This window comes from Dama dama, chromosome 26, assembly GCF_033118175.1.
Source record: "Dama dama isolate Ldn47 chromosome 26, ASM3311817v1, whole genome shotgun sequence".
Classification (NCBI taxonomy): domain Eukaryota; kingdom Metazoa; phylum Chordata; class Mammalia; order Artiodactyla; family Cervidae; genus Dama; species Dama dama.
Genome location: NC_083706.1, coordinates 50173767 through 50193647, shown reverse-complemented (window position 1 = coordinate 50193647; position 19881 = coordinate 50173767). Strand labels below are relative to the sequence as shown.

Below are 19881 nucleotides of genomic sequence, written 5' to 3'. Positions count from 1 at the left end.
AGAACCACCTGCCACCGTGATTACCTCCCCCAACCTCCGTCTCTTGACACTTGAAACAGGTCCAAATGCTCCCAGCATGCCTTCAGCACTGATTCACCCTGGACCCACCAGGGCCTGGTCATCAAGACCCTCAAATAATTCCTCCTTTCACTTCCTGGCTAATGTGTCCCAACTCCCGTGTCAGAGAGTGAAGTGCCTTCGAAGGATCCGTCCTGACTCCCTCTCCCCCACAACAAACTCCCTACGAGCCACGAGCCCCCAAGCCCCCGCTCACCTGAGCCGGCCTGTGGGGACAGGGACTTGCACACGTTGATGAGATAGTGCTCGGTGGACCCCGTGCCTGTGATGGCCTCCCAGTTGTCACTGTACCTCGACAGGGACGAGAGGTCGTAGGTATTCCCATCCTGGTTTCTGAGGGGAAAGAAAAAGCACCAGGTGAGGTTCAGCCAGATTCTGACGCGGTCTCGAGTGCCCCGGCTGGAAAGACTCAGTGCACAAGCGGAGTGTACTCCTGACACCCAGGGGCACCAGACCCTACCAGAGACTGGACTTGACCCCTGGGGTCTCCCAGCTCCAGGCGGAATCAGCAACGACACAGCCTGAGCTCAGGAAACGCCAAGTCTTGGTGCAACGAAATTACATATTCAACAACAACAACAACAAAAAAGTAGTGTAAGCGCTCACCCTGCTCAGGGCGGTGAGGAGACAGGGGTACACGGACGGCTGAGACATGCAGCGCCCAGGGCATCCTGGCCCAGCCACCTGCTGTCCAAGCCGGAGGCCCCCAGCGGTCCCCCAAGTAAACTGGGCTGGCGCCGACCTCCTCGGGGGAAGGCTCACTTCCTGCAGGAACCCCAGGCAGGGCCAGGCACCGAGAGGCAGCCCTCCACCAGGCGCAGAGTCAAGGTGGAGACAGACAGTCTGCCCACCGGGCCCAAGTCAGGTGGAGACACAGGACGACCAGAGGCACCACTTCACCCGAGGAGACCAGAGTCAGCCATTCGTTCAAAGACGACATGCCATGGGGGGTGGTGGTGTGTTGATGGAAATGGATAAAAATCGCCCATCCTAAGAAGTCTGGAGAGGCCACAGGTAATTTTCTTTTTTTTAATGTACAATATAACAGACAGTAATCAATGTGCAGAGAAAAAATAAGGCAGGAAAGGGAATATGAAGTTTGGAAGAGGAAAGAGAAAGTGAGATTTTTAGACAGTGGCCAGAGAAGACCATCTCTGAATAAGCTTGGGATGATGCAGAAGGGCCCGCCCCACAGGGAACGGGCGGAGGGAGCAGTGGGAACCAGGGGCTGGGGGCACAGGACGCCAGGGTGTCCACAGGAAAACTCGGGGCCCCGTGTGGACGGACAGGGCAGACCAGAGCGTGGCACAGTGGGGGCTGAGGCTGGCATCACGGCGGGAGGTGTCCCGGCCCACCAGACGACTTCAGCTGGTAGGTCCAAACAACACGGGGCTTCATCGCATCACGGGGTCGTGACAAGATCAGCCTGGGCTGACTCACAATCTCCCAGGACCACTCTGGCCTACGGACATACGACTCTAAACACTCCTGATCTCGTCTAATATGACCTCCCAGCCCTGTGCAGGGCCAGTCCACCATGGCCAGGGGATCACTGAGGACCGCTGCACCCACGCAGGGGGAGACGGGGACGGTCTAAACCAGGGTGGGTGCTGCCTCAGGAAGACAGAACTCTAGGTACTTTGAAAGCTGAGGGACCATTAATGGGATGAGAGTGAAAGGATGGGGCTGGCATTAATATCGGCATCTGTGGGAGACACAGACATGTGCAGAAGCTGATCCTCGAGAACTTCATAGAACGGACCATCTGATAGAGATTTACTGTAAATGGTTACAGACCTAAAAGAAGAAACTGAAACTAAAAGAAGGGGGTGGAGTGGAGGGAAGAAATGATGAAATGGAGAAAAAAATGAGAAAGAGTACCAAAACGGAACTCCGTCGTGAAAACTACAGTCGTGAAAATTAAAAAGACAACAAACAGTTAGAAGAGCAAATTGAATCAGCTGATAAGAGAACCAGTTAATTGGAAATAGATCTAAGGAAACAAAATGCTGTACAGAAACAGACAAAAAAGACATTTAAAATATACGGTGCATACAATAGGCAAAGTGTAAGATATGATTAATAAAGGGCCCAGAACAAAAGACACAGAATAGGTTAGAGGCAACCTTCAAAAATACAGTCACTGAAAATATTCCTTACTGAGTAACAGGCATACATCTTCAGTTTGAAAAAGCACCACCTTTCAAGCAACATAAATAACAAAGCCATGTGTAAGCAAAACAGACTGAGGCCATAGAACAAACCCAAGGGAACATATACAGAAAAAGCAGGTTATCCACCTAGGAATGAAACTAAGACTGCAAGGCCAGGTTCTCCAACAGCGACCCTAGATGGGTCACCTCCCAAGGGCTGGTGCACACACACAGAAGGATTCACCTGGACTTTTGTACCAAGTGAGTGGTGATAAAACTGAGCCTTCTCACATGAAGGCCAAGATCACCTCCACACACTCCCTACTGGTACAGGACCGCCAGGCAGTGTTACGGTGTGGCTTGGACCCCAGGACCAGCTCCAACAGCCTGAGGAGCCAGCTTCGGAAGACGCGCTGGTTCCTTCCTAATCCCAAGTGGGACATCCTGGCGCAAAGTGCTTACCCCAACAGAGACCAGAAGCAAGCAATCTGCAAACCAGCGCACTGTGTAGCGTTATACTAAACAGAGTACTTAGAGAATGAAAATCAGGTCAAAAGGAAAGGGTACAGTGCAAAAAGGAAGAGTAAGCCACAGAAACAGAGAGATTTCTTTTCCTTTCCAAAGGAAAAAATTTATACAGTCAAACAACCAATGAGTATTTTTTAAAACCACAACTTACAACTTATGTGAGAAGGAAAAAAATAAGTCAGAGTAAAACACTAGACCACAATCCTGTGGAGTCTGGGAGAGTGTGTTTGGCGCTAAAACAGTCTATGTTATTTCAAGGTTGGAGGGGTGAGCAGAGCTACGGGTCAATTTTAGCTTCCTGTTAAAATCAAAAATACACGTGTAAGGCAACCGTTAAAAGAAAATGGATTATAATTCAGGGAAAGCATGATAAGATTTTTAAAAAAGAAAACAAAAATTAGAATTCGTATCCTCAGAGATAATTAGAAGGACTTAAGTGAAATTTAAAATATAACTTTCCAAAGGATAATTTTTTTAAAGTTCAGAAAATATTCCAGAATGGAGTAAAAACTCACAGAAGATGAGCAACAAACTTTTTCACCAAACGTGCATGGTTCTTGTCAGAAATGGGACAAGGCCTTCAAAACTGAAGGAAAACTAATTTGACTCTGTTGTAATCCTCATTGCAGCTCATCAGATCTGAGAGCAAGTCAGTGGCATTTTCAGACAATGCATGGGTTCTCTGCTACCCAATCTCTCCACAGTACAGGAGGATACACTCCAACAAAACAAACCAAAAGAATACAAAACAAAGGACCTAAAACCCAAGAAGCAACGACCTAACGAAGCCAAGGGTGATCTGAGATTTTAATATGTAGGAACTAAAGCCTAGAGTGCTCCCCTAATCTAATTCCCTGTCCCCACTGGCCCCTAACTATTAAAGCAAAATATTACCGTGTAAACCTGACTGCCCACCGAGAGTCAACGCCCCATTGACTTACTTGAACGAACACTCGGTCAGGTCGAAGGGAGGGCAGGCATACTGCGTGCGCCACTCAAACAAGTAGGAGCAATCGGAAGTCTCCTGGAGAAACACGGGCTGCAAGGGAAGAGACAAGCAAGTCAAACGGGAAACCCTGGGTGGCTGGTGCTTTGAGGACGCACAGAGGAAGGGACAGACCTGCTCGTTAAGCTCGAGACAAAACTGATTGAGGTTTTGAACACCGTGTCTGTAAATCACACGCGTGAACTAGGTTTAACCAGGAGGTTGCACGAGACATTAAGAGCAGGCTCGCTTTATGAAAGACGAAGCCAGGGCGAAGTCCCCACCCTGCACACACTCACCGCCTGCGTGCTGCGGTCGCAGTAGAAAAAGATGGTGGTGGAACGCCGGTACACCTTGTGGCAGCTGTCGCCCCCCGTGTAGTTCATCTTCAGCACCCCGTTCTCGTAGGTCAGCTTCTGGGTAAAGAGACCTGCCGGAGAAGTAGCCGGGGAAACGGGGATGGGCTCAGGAAGGCCCCGGCTGGTCAGCACAGACGCGGCCCATCACACGCCCTGAACAAACCCCGACAAGGCCGAGCACGCCTGGCCCACCGGCTCCTTGAACCAGGCCTCCTCTCGCCCCAGGCCGTGACCTTCAGACCAACAGACACACAGACCACAGACCGACAGGTCGATGACACGCAGACACTCCTCGACCCGATGAGCTCAGAGGATGCTGGTTCCTCGGGGAGGCCCACGGACTCACCCTGTCAGCTACTTCATGATTTTTTAAAAATTCATAAATGCATCACTACCTGCCCAGCTGCTGAGAGCACGTGAGGACCGACAGCCTGCCCTACCAGCTTCACGGCCCAGCCCTGCACCAGACACACGCCCTTTGTCTCTGTTCCACAAAGTACCACCCCAGAGCACCCACCAGCAGTCCAGTGGGTCCCAAAGCTGGGATAAAAAAGAAGGAATATGAATTGAGGACTAGTGTTGCTAAAAAAGAATGAAATAAACTCTTTTTAACGACATGCGCCAGTGTGTGTCCTGGGTGGTTTCACAAAAACCAAGTGAAACCAGAGACATTGCTAACACAGTTTTACCAGGACACGGCAGACGTACTTCTTTTTCAAGAAAGATACTGTCTCTCTATCTTAAAACACAAGATATAATATATCATCTTAAATATGGAATTCGATTCTTTTGCAAGAAGAGAAGGAAGAAAACCACAATACCTGCCACTTTTTTAAATCCCTCGGGTCCCCGCTTTTCCTGGCATGATGAGATGACCTTGGACTTGTCACTGGTCGGGCAGACGCCGGACGACAGCTCTCCGCAGACCCGGAAGTAATAGGTGTATTCGCCGGCCCGCACGACGGTGTCGTTCAGACCAAGAGGTATCAGGTTATACAGGTTGCCGTGCCTCGGATCTCTAACCTCGCAGTAGTCTCCTTCAAGAACATGAGAGGGGACGGGCAATGACCCATACACACCCACGCGCGCGCACGCACACACACCCACACCTTCAGGCAAGAATTCTGCAACCTTTAATCAGCTAGGTACTGTCTTAGACCTTACACACCATTTCCACCTTCTCTCCTTCTGGCTTGTATGCCTAAGACAAACCGCCCACAGTCTTCTAGAAAAGCTTAGGTCACCAGACGAATGAAGATCCACTTAAAACCAAACCTCCCGTTCATGCTCCGAAGTGTGAGACACCAACAGCCCATCAACCCAGCAGGGGAGGAGAATGTCGCGGGTGAAGGGAGTGGAGTGGAAAACGCAAGGACAAGACGCTATCCACCTGCTAATCAATACAGAGGCGTCTCGAGAGAGCGCGCAAGGCTTCACATCAAAGATGCTATCAGAGCACGCCCTACATCACACTTCCACAACGTGGGTGAGCGGGGCCAGGTCTTACCTTCCGCGCGCACAACGGGACAGGCTTCCACGGTTCTCCAGAGAAACACGAACTCACAGTCATTCTGGAGCTGGAAGGTCGGGGAGCCCTGCAACCGAAACCAGGGCTCAGTGCATGCACGTCCACTTAAGAAGGGAGTCAAACGGTAGCAGAACGGACACCCAGCTCTTCACCTCCAGGAAAGAAGCACATGGACAGCCCTTAGGGAACACACCAGACCAGGACACTCTGGTCTGACTCCATCAACAGCCTAAAACCCCCGAACACTCTGGCAAGTTCGGCATCAGACATGGGACCTGGAGGCCGGGGGAGGCGGAAAGGAGGCTGCACAGACACGCACCGTCGTGTGGGCACACTCGAGGTTTATCCTGGTGGAGAAACGCTGGTTCTTGCACTTGTCCCCGTTGACGTAGACAAGGGTCAGGGACCCGTTGGCGCCCACCTGAGGACTGATCTGCACGCTGCCCAGGTTCCAGCTGCTCTCTTCTTTCACTAGGCAGGACCCCACGGCAGTGCCTGCAAGGGCCGGGAGACAGCGTTGAAGGTGACAGGGAGGGGAGGAAGGTAGGGCGAACGCGAGTCCGGGGCTTGGCACGCACCGTGGCAGCCGGGAATGTACGGGAGAGGCGTGCACACGCTCAGGTAGAAGGTCCTCTTTTTCCCCTCGTCGAACGTGTCAACCGCAGTCCAGGGCTTCCTGGCTTTGCTCAGGCCGCTGAGATCATACTCGTTCCCGGCGGAGTCTGAAACGCACAGAAGTGCTGCAGAATCCTGCGTTCCTGGCAGCCCTGGGCACCACCTTTCAACCCCACAGGCCAAGGATGCAGGAACTCAACACTCCTAACAGAAATGAGACCCACAGGAGGCCAACAGGCATCTCCTGCAGAGACATGCACCAGCCCTGAAGCTCAAAACTGCCGTGACCGCACTTCCCGGGCAGGGCCCGTGGGTGAGACTTGGAGCTCCCGATGCAGAGTTCGATCCCTGGGCAGGGAACTAAGATCCCACATGCTATGCGGCACAGTCAACACTTTTTTACAAGTCAAAAAACTTTAATTAAAAAAAAGTTTAGTGATTCCTGATTTTAAAAATTCCTTTTAATTCAAAAACAAAAACAAACAAATGGGCTGTAACAACACAGCACCATGGCTGGGGAGGTGGGGGCCGCCACGAAGAGTGAGGACCCAGCTCAGAGTCGGGGCTCCTTTCAGAGCTTTAGCCTTATTCTCTTCTTCTCCCTCCAATTAGAAGCGCCAACAGTGCACTTGTGATGTTTTCCCCCTAGTTTTCTTCTCTGTCCTTAAGCAGCTTCTGATCCCAAACAAGAGCTCAAAACTGTGAACCCAGATTCATTTCAAGAGAAGTTTTACAACTCTAGGCGTCATTCAAGGGACACATGTAACACAAATGCCATGCTGCCTGTAAAATAAAACACACGCACACACACACATCCATATGCTCACATGCACGCACACACACTTCCGGCCGGTCTCACCTGTGACTTGGCAATCTACCGGAGAAGGCACACAGGCCAGCGCAGTTTCAAACTCGAAGAACGTGTCCCGGATGCCCAGGCGAGAGTCGATGTCCTGGTGCAGGAACCTGGGCATCCCAGGGTAAACGTCGTCGTTGCAGATGAAACGTATGACGAAGGTGTCAGCCCTCCCTGGGAACAGAAGGCCAGACTGTTGAGAAACAGCAGGGACCACAGCGTGGCCAGTCACGTGTGGGGCACCAGGACAGCGTGCCCAGACGTGAGCCTCCAGGCCACCTGCTAAGACAGTGTCACGGCACCCATCTGTTCCAGGGACCTGAGCTATGAAGACTTCACACTCACTGGGACAGTGACCCTCGTAAGGCAGGTTCACACCATAAACACAGTGTCTTGGCATTTCTTCTATTCTAAGAAGGATGAGAGTGCTACATCCATTTATCCACCAAACACTAGAAAACCATCACTCTCCTACAAGGGCTTATTCAATAATATTTACTAAGTTCCTACTACACATAGGAGTGAGAGAAACAGAGGAAAACCCGCTCTCCTGGGAGCTGACCCTCAAGGCTGCTCAGCGCCCCGACAGTGAGCAGACTTCACGCAGCCTCAGCAAGCCAGATGGAAATGCAGGAAGACACAGCAGGACGGGGCTGAGAAACCCCAGGGCTTGGGGGTGGAGGGCTCACTGGAAGGTGCCATCTGAGCCCAACCCTGAAGAAGAGAAGAAACAACCCGCCTGGCTGTCTAGAGCAGAGGCTGCTGTGAGCAGCGGGAAACACCGAGGATGAGGCTCAGATGGGGAGGGTGGGCCTTCCTGGTTGAGGAGCAGGAGGTCGGAGGGGCCCGAGCAAGGAGCAGTGGGGGTCCCATGGCCACTGGACAGGCCCAGCTGCTGCTCTGGGCACACGGGGAACCCCCTGGCAGGGGGAGGGGGGGTGGTCTGAGCTGGGAGCAATACAACCCAACAGTTCAAACATCACTTGACTTGTGGAGCCGAGCACAGACCGCTGGGGAGGTGGGCAGGGAGGAAGCGGAGATGGCACCGTCAATACAGAGGCTCCTGCGGGGAGGGGACCACGTGGGCAGAGGCTCCACGGACGGAAGAACCCTGGAGTCATTACCATGTTACTGAGTCCCGCAGTGGTCCCCAAAGATGCCTGGTTTTCACAGGAGGAAACTGAAGCAGAGGGAGAGGGAGGGACAAGCCTGGAGCAACACAGCTCTAAGGTCAGACGTGTGCTGCACCCCTGGGGGCTGCTGGCGCCTGGATCCCAACCCAGCAGACAAATGTCAGCGGCTGTCAGCCACACGACCACACTGATAACCCCGCAAGAGACACAGGGTCGTTTTCCAAATTAGGCTAAAATATATATATGTCTATATACACACACATGCACATAAATGTCTAATCTAGTTCATTATTAAACAGTGGGGTCATTTTCCAAATTAGGACAAAAAAAAGGATACATAAATGCCTAATCTATTCCATTTTTAAACAGTACTCTGGAACTGGAAATGAAGAGAATTATAAACAAGACTGAAGGGACTGCTCTGATGGTCTGATGGTTAAGATTCTGAGCTTCCACCGCAGAGGGAATGCATTCAACCCCTGACTGAGGAACTAAGACCCCATGTACCACACAGGGTGGCCAAAAAATTTTTTTAATAAAATATTAATAAAACACAAAAGTGAAGCACATTTCTTTTTTGATATCGAGGTGAGCGAGCAGCTGACCCTTTGGACCCAGAGGTGCAGAACTTTACGTCTGTAAAGCAAAGGATTCCCATCCCTCTGGGCTCTGCGAACAGATTAAAATCATCCGTCTGTGTCCAAATTCTCCCCAACAAATGAGGCACAATGAGAGCAATTCCCTTTTTAGGCCAACCCTTCGCAGACCTGACAGCAGCCCGCAGACCCATGTCTTCTGTCCTCGAAGTTGAGAAGACCCCTGATTTTTAATCCCCTTCCCAGGAATCCTGAAATCAGCCTTTCAACACCCTAGGAGTCCTCTTCCCGGCGTGTTAATGCATCTGTCAGCTAGAGGCAAGGTGCACGGCACGAGCTGATGACTGCAGACTGGCAGAGCCATCCCCACTCCCTTGGGGATCCCGGCTCCCTCTGACACGGCCTCAGATGGCCCCCATATTTTGGGCACCAGACATCACATGACCGCCCCTTCCCAAGCCCACATCGGCGCGGTGAGAAGTGCACAGGTCCAGAAGTCAGACCACGTGGGTTCTGACCTCAGCTGTGCTCATCACCAGCTATGTGACCCTGGGCTGTGTGTGTGTGGCTGCACCTCTGGGGGCCTCCGATCCGCAATGCTGAATAAATGTGTCCGTCGGCAGAACCAGCATTAGAAGCAAGAGACCTGGCTCCCAGTACTGGCTCTCTCTCCAGGGCGTGAGGCCTTCTGGGCCTTCATCACCTGGGACGCCAGGAGGTGGCTAAGAAGGGCATGAGCCAAGATATGAGGTGCCCGGGGTTGGTGGAAAACAAAGCGGCTCAGCACGCGCAGGGCCTCCACGTGGGACCGGCCCGCGTGCACGGTAGCTGCCACTCCACCACCACCGTCCCCCGGGGTGCTCACACTCAGCGTCACACCTGATGATGCCAAAACGGCAACTTTGCTTATGGTCACAGCTGCAGGAAGGAACAGAAATGAGAACCCAATAAAGATGGCAAAACTGTATTATCTTCACCCATCACTTAAATATCTGAAAAACAGGGGGCAAGAGGCCAAGTGAACACTTCCCTGCTAGAGGAGCCGCTGGAGGTGCTGGTGGAAGATGTTAGGGGTTGCAGGTGTGGACAGAACCCAGCAGTCTGGGACCCTCCAGCTGCAGAATGCAGTCAGGGGCCGGGAGAACACCCTGGAGGCCAGGCACGCGCGGTGCACATGAGGCCAGAGGGCAGCTGGACCCTGAGTGTCTACAGACGCGTGCGTTTCTCTCGGAAAGGTCGAGAGTCACAAAACCGCCAGGACGCTGGTGAGTCGCAAAAGCAAGAGGGATCTGAGCTCACCGTTGGGGTGGGAAGGAAGCCCCGCGTAGGTCAGGGTTATAAAGCCCTCGGTGGACAGCTGCAGGTTCTTCTCCAGGCCCACCAGCCTGCTTGGCTTCAGGTTCTTCAGGTCGTCTGTCTGGCTTTCTGCCTCGCAGCCGGAAGCTGGCTTCCCGTCCAGGGTGCCGCAAGCGGGCATCTCACCGCACACATTCAACTGCAGGCCAGGGGGTGAGATCAACACACCAGCTCAGGCTGCGCGACCCGCCGTAGACACAACCCCACAAGGCAAACCCTGCCCCGACCCCGCAAAGCAAACCCTGCCTTGCCAAACGGCTGTTACCCTTCAATATCATGCAAAGGACCAGCCTGCCGTGTCTGGGCAAGTAAATCCTAAAGCTAGTACATAAGGCAAAAATCAAAGCCCAAACAGCAATGTCCATAAACTGCCTCTAATGGTTTATTCAGACGGCCCTGTATCTTTAAATGTATGAGACACATTGCATGCAACAATACAGAATGTTACAGTATTTTCGATTGTAATAGGAGAAGCAGGTATGGTGGAAGTCACATTAATTAAAAAGTAAATATAATGGGATACCCCTGGTTTTTTTTTGTTTAAATAAAAGGCTTTTATTGTGCAAAAACCTTTTTTATGTTCTGAAAAACTGTTTTAAATATTCTGAAATCCTGGAAAAACCTTTCTATGGCTTTATGAAGTCACATATAAATGTGATATATGTGAATACACATATGTGTATTACATATGTGAATACACATATGTATAATACACATAATTCGTTTCATTTAGAAAAAGTATAGGTAAGCTTTGCCAACACGATCAAGTCCCACACGTTCCTAACCTGCTGAATACTAATCTAACAATCCTCCTGAAAATTCTTGCTCTAAGTTTCCATTGTAAACTTACACTGTAAGATACAACACAGAAAACTGTACATTACTTAATCTTTTATCCAGTTCCCTTTTATGTAATGATTTATCCACTTACACTAGATAGAAACTATTATTCAGTTATATACTAGCAGACATTTTAGAAACGATTCATCATTGTCAAAAAAATTAATTAATATTTGATTTTTCTCCCCAAACCTGAATTTTTAGAATACAAATCTAAACGTGATTAGATGCATCCAAATTTGGAAAAAGTAGATACCCTGTATTTCTTTCTTATTTCTAATTGGAGGATAATGGCTTTACAGTCCTGTGTTGGCCCTGTATCTCTCGAAGCTACCGACACCATTCCATTTAAAGCCAGAAGTTGACAGAATGGAGCGGAACTCGCTCTTGGGTGTGACACATGGACAGACTTCTCTATCAGGGGTCAGTGTTTATGGACAATGTACACAAAGTTAAGATCTCCGTACACAAAGTGTCTTTCCTTAAGATCACAGTTTCCTATCTAAGAAATGGCCGTGGAGGAACACATCCAGGCCGACGGCCAGCAGCCACGCAGCCCGCAGGAGGACACGTGGCGGGCCGGCCCTGCAGGGCCGGGAGCCAGGACGCCACGCCAAGCAGCCGGCTGGTGGGCGGTGCTGCCGGGGGCCCTTCTGGCAGCACAAAGTCCAGCGCCCTGGCTCCCGGGAGCCTGGTCACCCCACCACGACCGTCATCTGGAGCCTGTCCCTGTCGCCTGCAACCCCTCAGCCGTCACCTCCTCCTGCCCACCCCCCACCCCCGGCCACTGCACAGAAGGAGCCTTTATGGTCGGTTCTCCGTCGGATCGCCTCCTCCAGCATGGCCCCTACAGAGGTCATCTTTTCTGGCATGTTCTTCCGGGCTCACCTCCTCGGGCAAGTCCTCCAGGGGACTTGCCTCTTCTGACGGGCCCCCAACGGGCTCCACCTTGAAGCTCCTGTCTGTGTCTCACACTCACACAGGCAGCCAAACACACTGCACTCACCTACGACAACCTGTCCTGAGCCAAACTCTGGGGCTAGCGACCTCTGAGAGGGGGTGGGGAAGGGAGGGGCCACGAGCACCATGCCGCTGGCTGACAAGCCCGCCCTGTGTCGGTGACGGGCCCCATCGGGGGTCTCCAGGCCCCAGCGCAACCTGCACGCCCTCCCACATGCGCCGTGCCTACAATGCCCCCTCTGTTCCGGTTTTATGACCGTCTCATCCCAGCTTCCTGCTTTCAAAGGTTAGTCTCTCCTTCCAATGTGGATTCTGCTAGAAAATGTTAAACCGAAATACAGAATTTGAAAAAGCTCTTTGCCAGCAGCGCTTCGTGAAAATCAAAGTCGCCCAGTCACATCCGACTCTTTGCGAATTCTCCAGGCCAGGATACTTGAGTGGGTAGGCTTTCCCTTCTCCAGGGGACCTTCCCAACCCAGGGATGGAACCCAGGCCTCCCGCCTTGCAGGAGGATTCTTTACCAGCTGAGCCACCAGGGAAGCCCTTAGCTTATAACGGAACACAGTAAGTAGAGTTTCTCCTCTTTGCTGCTCCAGACACACTGCCAGGGCCGCCCATAAAGGAAGGGCTGTCCGAAGATTCCGGAGCATGCCATCAGCCCGTCTCCCTTTTACAGGTGGGCATGATCACCATTTCCTCTTGACCATGGGCTCAAAACCCCAGTGGGTATGAGAACCAGCCGGGGCCTTGTCAAAAGAGCCTGCTGGGCCCCACCCCCGAGACGCTGCCCTGGCCACAAGTTCCCAGGCCACGTGCATGCTGCTGGCCAGGGACCACCACGCCAGACGCAGGGCCAGAACCAGGAGCAGCCAACGATGTTCTGTTCCTAGTTCCCATCTGCAGAGCAGGAGGGGCAAGGGTTTCACCTCATCTCCCCTTACACTTGGACTTCTTGCCTCCTCCTGGGTGAGGGCTACCATCCATGCCCTGGGCTACCATCCATGCCCTACCACCCAGCTCCTAAGGACACCTGCCTCCCCTGTCACGAGATGAGGGTGAGCTCCACACCTCCTCCCGTCTTTCCAAGGCAAATCAAGAGTGCACCCAAGGCAAATCAAGAGTGCACCCTGCAAGTCTTACCAGAAACGTCTTGCCGATGCCCAAGGCAATGTATCCTTGGGAGTTGTTCAGTGGGTTCAGGTCAAACACGTACCCGCTGTTGGGGTCCCTGATGGAGCAGGCCTGCGGGAACGAAAGGGGCAAAGAGGCACATTCAAGCCCGGTCCCGGAGGACACAGCAGGGACAGAGCATCGCCCACGCCTGCCTGGCACTGACCCCTTCGGAGAAGCGGCCCCGGGCGAGCTCACAGTGCCTTGTGGTGCTGCGCCCGAGGCGCCCCAGGTGGGACAGCAGCTCAGAGATGCCACCCTCACCTGAGCCCCCAAGACTGCTGCATTCACCCAAACAAGACCTCGGCTGAGCCCCAAGGAAAAGTAAGGAATCATAAGTGAAGTGAAAGCCGCTCAGTCGAGTCCGACTCTTTGCAATCCCGTGGATTATACAGTCCATGGAATTCTCCAGGCCAGAACACTGGAGTAGCCTTTCCCTTCTCCAGGGGATCTTCCTGACCCAGGAATCGAACCCAGGTCTCCCGCACTGCAGGCGGATTCTTTACCAACTGAGCTATCAGGGAAGCCCAAATCAGAGACAGACCCATGAGAGATCCACAAATAACTCCCTGTCTCTCTTCCTCATCTAGGAGGTGCAGTGCGCCCCCTTCCCCGTGTCTTCTTCCCGCCCCGCCCACCCTACGCAGAGAATGGCGCGGCGGCTTCAGAAACCACTGGGCAGGGGCTGCAGGCTCCCCCCCCCCCCGCATCCTCCCAAGCCCCACGAGCCCGGGACCCCGTGCTGGGCACATTCCTCTGGGTGAGCTCTGCCACCCGGAGGAGACCTGAAAAGGCAGGTGAGGACAGCGGGCAGGCCAGAGGCAGGGGTGTGGCTGGCGTCAGAGCGTGAAAACCTCGAGCGACACGTGAGCCCACACGGGCCGTATACTATGGCCAAGGGGGCGCCGACGTGTCCCGGGTGTGGCCGTGGTGTTAAATTAAGCCTCCAACCCAAGCGGCAGAGCGCCCCGGGGCCCCCAGGAGGCCAGGGGGACTGCGGGAGGGAGGGAGAGAGAGGGTGGAGGCTGGGAAACGGGGGAGCAGAAGGGAAGTCCTGGTTCTCATCCCAGGCCGGGAGGTGGGCCAGGGCAGAGGGTGGGGAACACGGGACCCCTTCCAAACGCCAGCTGTCCAGGCAGGGAGTAGGGGGAGGGAGGGAGGGGCGGGGCCGGGACGCCGGGCGGGAGGGGCCGGGGCAGCGCGGTCAGGGGCCTGGGACCGCACCCATACCTGGTCTGTGTCCACGGTGACTCGGATGGGACAGGCTGCCTCCGTGTTCCACAGGAAGCTGACCACGCACTCCCAGTTGAGAGAAAATATGGGATGGGTTTGCTGAAAGGCCAAATCCGGGATACAAGTCAACTCGAGGCCATGAAACACGCTCAAACCACCAGAACACTAGGTGGATAACAAAGAACGAGTTCAAGTCCGTGGACTAACATACAGGGAGCGGGTGAGGAGCTTAACCTGCCTCATCTGACTACAACGTCATCCTTCCTACTAAGGAGACTGTTCTCTCTTACATGTGAATGCCAGTGAATCTACCTGGGGGGGTCACACCAAGAGTAAATGGTAGAACTGGGATCCAAATCTGGGTCAGAGTCCGAGACTGTGCTTTTAAACACCATTCTACACCCAGAGTTGGACTATAAAGAAAGCTGAGCACCGAAGAATTGATGCTTTTGAACTGTGGTGTTGGAGAAGACTCTTGAGAGTCTCTTGGACTGCAAGGAGTTCCAACCAGTCCACCCTAAAGGAGATCAGTCCTGGGTGTTCATTGGAAGGACTGATGTTGAAGCTGAAACTCCAATACTTTGGCCATCTGATGAAAAGAGCTGACTCATTTGAAAAGACCCTGATGCTGGGAAAGACTGAGGGCAGGAGGAGAAGTGGACGACAGAGGATGAGATGGTCGGATGGCATCACTGACTCAATGGACCTGAGTTTTAGTGAACTCCAGGAACTGGTGATGGACAGGGAGGCCTAGTCTGCTGTGGTCCATGGGGTCACAAAGAGTCGGACACGACTGAGCATCTGAACTACACCCAGACACAGAACAGCGAGGCCCCCGGGCCGGGTGCACACGAGCGCGGCCATGTGACTGTGCCTCAGGCAAGGCTGGCCGACGGGGTGGGGTGTGCTCGACCGACGGCCGCACCAGCTCCCACACGGGTACAGCCTCCACGGCCAGCTGGACACCAGGGGTGTGATGAGCACTTACCCAGTGAGCCTCGGGGCGGGGCCTCCACCCACCCTCTGTGACAGGTGAGGACACGGGGGCAGGGGGGGCACAGAGGAGCTGAGCAGCCCGCTCAGATGCGCGGAGGACGGGGACACAGCCACTGGCCCCCACGCCTCCCCGCCCTCTTAGCTGCGGCATCACCCACGGTGAATGGCAAACACACCCGTCCCTGCGGGCCCACCACGTGGCTGTGAGAAGCCCCAGGGGAACCGCAGCACCCCCGGGAACGTGGCTCTCCATTTGCTCTGTGTGGACCAGTGGACCAGTGCTGAGGGATACGCTAACAGCGTGAAATTGCTGTGAAAACTGAAAAACACCGTCCGAATAGGATGACACAGGGAAGCTGAAAAAATAAGGGTCTGAGAGGGCTTCCTGGAACTGTCCAGTATCTCCACCACAAAGAGATTCCAGAGAGAGGAGGGGAGGGGGACGAGGCCCAGCAGAGGGGACAGAGGGCCCCAGGGTGGGGTTCGGAGGGGCCCTGGAGGCGGCCAGCGAGGTCCCAGCTGCTCAGCCAGCATTCCTTCCTGGCGCTGAGAGCAGAACTCGGGAAGCCCAGCTCAGGCTTATCAGCATGTGTTTATGGCTCAGCTATGCGACGCTTTGCTTGTACAAGCCTAGCTCGGCCCGTGAGCCTTTTCCTCCCCTTATCAGGCCAACTTTCTTAAGCTCTTAAGACGTGATCTCCTGGGAAAAAAATCGTGTGCTGGCAAAGGACAGAGAGAACTTGACATCTGTAAGATGACTAGGATGGGAGTGACGGAGCCCCCGCCTGCGAGGTGGAGTGGACATGCTGGGCCAGTGACACGTCCACCAAAATGAAGGACCCAGCAACTGACCCTTATGGAGCACCGCCAACCCTCGGAAATAATCTGTTTGACGATAAATGTGAACTCTATCATCCCCACTGCATGTCCATCGAAGAGCTTGGTGACTGCTCAAAAAACATGTGATGCAATTATAAATGTCAAACTCCAGGTTAAAAAATTAAAAGCAATTAGGTTTAGAATAACAGTGGACACGGTGGAAATGGACCCCGTGATGGATGCACAGCATTGTAACAGCATTAATGCCACTGAACTCTACGCCTAGAAATGGCTAAGACAGTAAATCTTGTGTTATACTGATGTATCTTCTACTACATTGGTTTTTAAAAACCAGCAGGGAGTGTATATAATGGGCGAAGTTAAGTGAGACAGAGAAAAAGAAATATCGTGAGACACCCCTTATATGCAGACAGACTCTAAAAAGAAACGACACAGTAAATGAACTTATTTACAAAAAAGAAATGGACTCGCAGACTTAAGAGAATGGCCCCGGCCTCCCCGAGTCTGTGGCACGCGGACCTCAAGCAGAACCAAGCAGGACCCACGGCCCGTGCAGAGACAGAGAAGCCCGAGCAAGCGAGGCCAGCGCTGCCCCACCCCCTCACCAGGCTGCCGGTGGTGCAGACGAGGTGGATCCTGGTGGTGTAGGTGGTGCGCTTCTGGTCACTGGTGGTGCAGGCGGAGCCGTTGACGTACTCCAAGAGCAGGCTGCCGCTGTCCTCCACCACGGGGCCCGTCTTCGCCACCCCCAGGTTGCTGATGGAGACGGTCTCAGAGTACGATCCCTGCAAACACGCGCGGCTGTTAGCTTTCCCCTTGTAGAGAGGACAACTGCGTCCTTCGTCACTGACACGGTGCGCGTTTCGTTACACACGGCAGGTGGGCGGCTGTTAGCTTTCCCCCTGGAGAGAGGACAACTGCGTCTTTCGTCACTGACACAGTGGGCATTTCATTACGGACGGCAGCTGGGTCCTACAGACTTGCCACCGATGCTGGATTTGCGAGTTCAGAACCACCATTCCTCCACAGGAGGGAAACACAGACTGCCCTCGATACCCACAGGTTCTGCATCTGCAGAGTCAACTGACTTCAGGTGGAAAATACTCAGGGGAAAGAAATCCCAGAAAGCTCCAGAAAGCAAACCTTAAATTAGCCACCCGCGTCTACTAACACAGCACTTACACTGTGTCAAATACTGTTAAGTAATCTGGAGAGAAATTACAGGGTGGACGTGCACCCGGGGACGTGCAAACACTGACACTGCCCATCACGGACTTGCGCACCCTCGGGTTCTGGGTACCAGCCAGGATCCTAGAACCGATCCGCTCCCCGCACACCGAGGAACAACCCCTAGGGACATTTATCTCCCATAGACTGCGATCATGAAACCTCAAAACCCTGGTAGGCCCTTTTTATTTCACAAAAGTGAAAACGAGGTTCAGACATGTTAAGCAACCTATCCAAGGCGACTCCTCTCCCAGGCATTCGAGGAAGGACGAAGCCCGGTCCACGTGTGGCCGGGAGCCAAGAGCTTCCAGCACCGCACTGCCCGCCCCCTCCAGCCTCCATCGTTTGGACGTCTGGGTAGCAGAACCAAGACAAAAATGCAGAGCCACAACAGACCATGAGAGCACCCGGGCACTGATTTAGGGGTTACAAATGAACAGCGGCAAGTAGACAAGCTTGCAAATACAGAATCCGTGAATAATGAGAGCGGACTGTCCTTGGAGGCCGCTGCTCCAACACAGAGCACACACGTGCCCAAGTGCACGCGAACACACCACCACGCTCCACTCAGCCAGCAGGGTGCGCCCATCAGCTTCCCTGAAAACACCTCTGAGCTGCCGTGTAACGGACCCCAGGGAAAGTACATCCCCCACATGCTGTTTAAAGAAGCACACAGACGTCTTTATTTTAAGATGCACCATGTACAAGGCACCCAGGGGAGCGTTACCGAGGTTCTGGCAGTGACTGCGTTCCATCGAATGACAGACTGCAGCCTGCATTCCGGGCAAGAAGGGCTGGGGCTCGGATCTGACAAGCAGGCGTCCCCCTCTCATCAGTCCAGAAGCAAGAACTCTCCTTGACAAACGTCTGCTGTTCAGAGTCACTTCCTCTGCGAGAACCGTGAGCAGAGGCGGTCCCCCACACCCAGGGTTATTTGTTTTTTCATTTTAAATCTGAGTGATGACTCAAGTGTGATCGCATCTCTTGGGGGCAGGGGGGCAGGTGAGCTCACAGCGAGGCACCCCTTTCCATCTCAAGGGGCTTCTCAGCACCAGCTGGACCCACTCAGAACCCCCCACTCTACCGCCAAGTCCCGGCTCAGGAGGGAGGGGTGCGCCACCTCACCTGCTCGCCCTGGTACTTCATCTGACAGGCGGACGCGTAGCGGTCGCAGCCTGGCACCGGGTTGAGAGGGCGACACACGTTGATGTAGTACTTGCGCCATGTGTTGCGTGCCCCGCCGTTGTCCAGGGAGTACCAGTTGCCCCCGGGACCGCCCTCGGATTTCGCTAGCCTGAAAGGTCAAGGGGGAAACGCACGCTTTTTCCAGCCGACAGCTTTCGGCCCGATGATTCATTTCTAAGCGGTTAGAGAAATAAGAAGGGAAGGTACGCTGCCTATCAAACCCCCAGAAGCCAACCCCACTGCACCTCCTCTCCAGCCTCACGAGACGCAGCCCTCTCTGCACACCTGGGACCACCTCCACACCGACAGGCATTGCTCTGAACAGCGCAGCTGAAGACGGAGGTTTTTGGTGGGCAAACACTAGCTGATTCTGCAGAGGCTCCCAGACTATTAGAATTCACGCTGCTTGGAGCTCCCCACCCTGGTCCTGCACGCTCTCTCACCAGCTCAAGGACATGCCCACTGGCAGGGCCTAAGCAACCTCGGCCCTAGCTGGACAGGGCCAGGCCGAGGGCAGGTGGGCCCGCCTCACCTGGAGAGGTCGTACTGGTCCAGTGTGACGGGGTCGGTCACAACGCACTCCAGCGGCTCCTCCGGGCAGGCGTAACTGGTATACCACCGGAAGTTGTATGTAGAGTTATCTTCCTCCTAATCTCGGGACAAGGACAGGAACACGGGAGGGACGGCAGAGAAGAAGACTCGTTATACACAGCCAGCATTTTGAAAAAGGTGGGGCATTTTTTCCTAAGTAAGAATCGGAGGCAAGTTCATCTCCTTTGTCCATCCTCTCTCGTTCTATTAAAAGGAAGACTGCCTAGCAGCGAGTTAAGATGGAACCCTAGCCTCTGTTACGTGGGAACAAGGCAGTGCTGTTGATGCTTTTGTGTGGTTTGTACCCCAAACCAGCAGTGTCAAGGGCTGTGACTGAGGGTGGGATGGCCCCTGTTGCTCAGAAAATATACACTGCCCGTGTCCCCTGGCAAATCTAAAAGGATTAATTAAAATCAAAGGAGCTGAGGCTGTGCCCAGGAAACCAGGCTAATAATGGCTCTGCTTCTAAATAGAGGGCCCAAGACAGGATCCTGGATAAGTTCCGGGAAGCCAGACAACGTGACGGCTTCTCCCTGGGGACCATCCCAGCTCATGTGTCACCTACATCAGAACCTCCCTCGCTCCAGAAAAGTCACGAGCCCCGTCTTCACCCACTTTCTTCTCCTCCCCTGCCTTTACGAGACTGACAACC

General features: G+C 53.6%; 1 protein-coding gene across 1 annotated transcript in view; it reads right to left on the bottom strand.

Annotated features, from left to right (window-relative positions):
- The window catches only part of IGF2R (insulin like growth factor 2 receptor), a 101540-nt gene that overhangs the window by 24973 nt on the left and 56686 nt on the right, over positions 1-19881 (bottom strand). Inside the window, exons 17-30 of the mRNA XM_061130501.1 lie at positions 19171-19286; positions 18579-18747; positions 16832-17011; positions 14388-14489; positions 13128-13229; positions 10131-10326; positions 7106-7276; positions 6210-6353; positions 5951-6126; positions 5611-5698; positions 4925-5140; positions 4044-4174; positions 3701-3798; positions 275-411 (exon numbers count right to left, since the gene is read on the bottom strand). Coding sequence (XP_060986484.1) covers positions 275-411; positions 3701-3798; positions 4044-4174; positions 4925-5140; positions 5611-5698; positions 5951-6126; positions 6210-6353; positions 7106-7276; positions 10131-10326; positions 13128-13229; positions 14388-14489; positions 16832-17011; positions 18579-18747; positions 19171-19286 — 2026 coding nt within the window. The remainder of the gene's footprint in view (positions 1-274; positions 412-3700; positions 3799-4043; positions 4175-4924; positions 5141-5610; positions 5699-5950; positions 6127-6209; positions 6354-7105; positions 7277-10130; positions 10327-13127; positions 13230-14387; positions 14490-16831; positions 17012-18578; positions 18748-19170; positions 19287-19881) is intronic.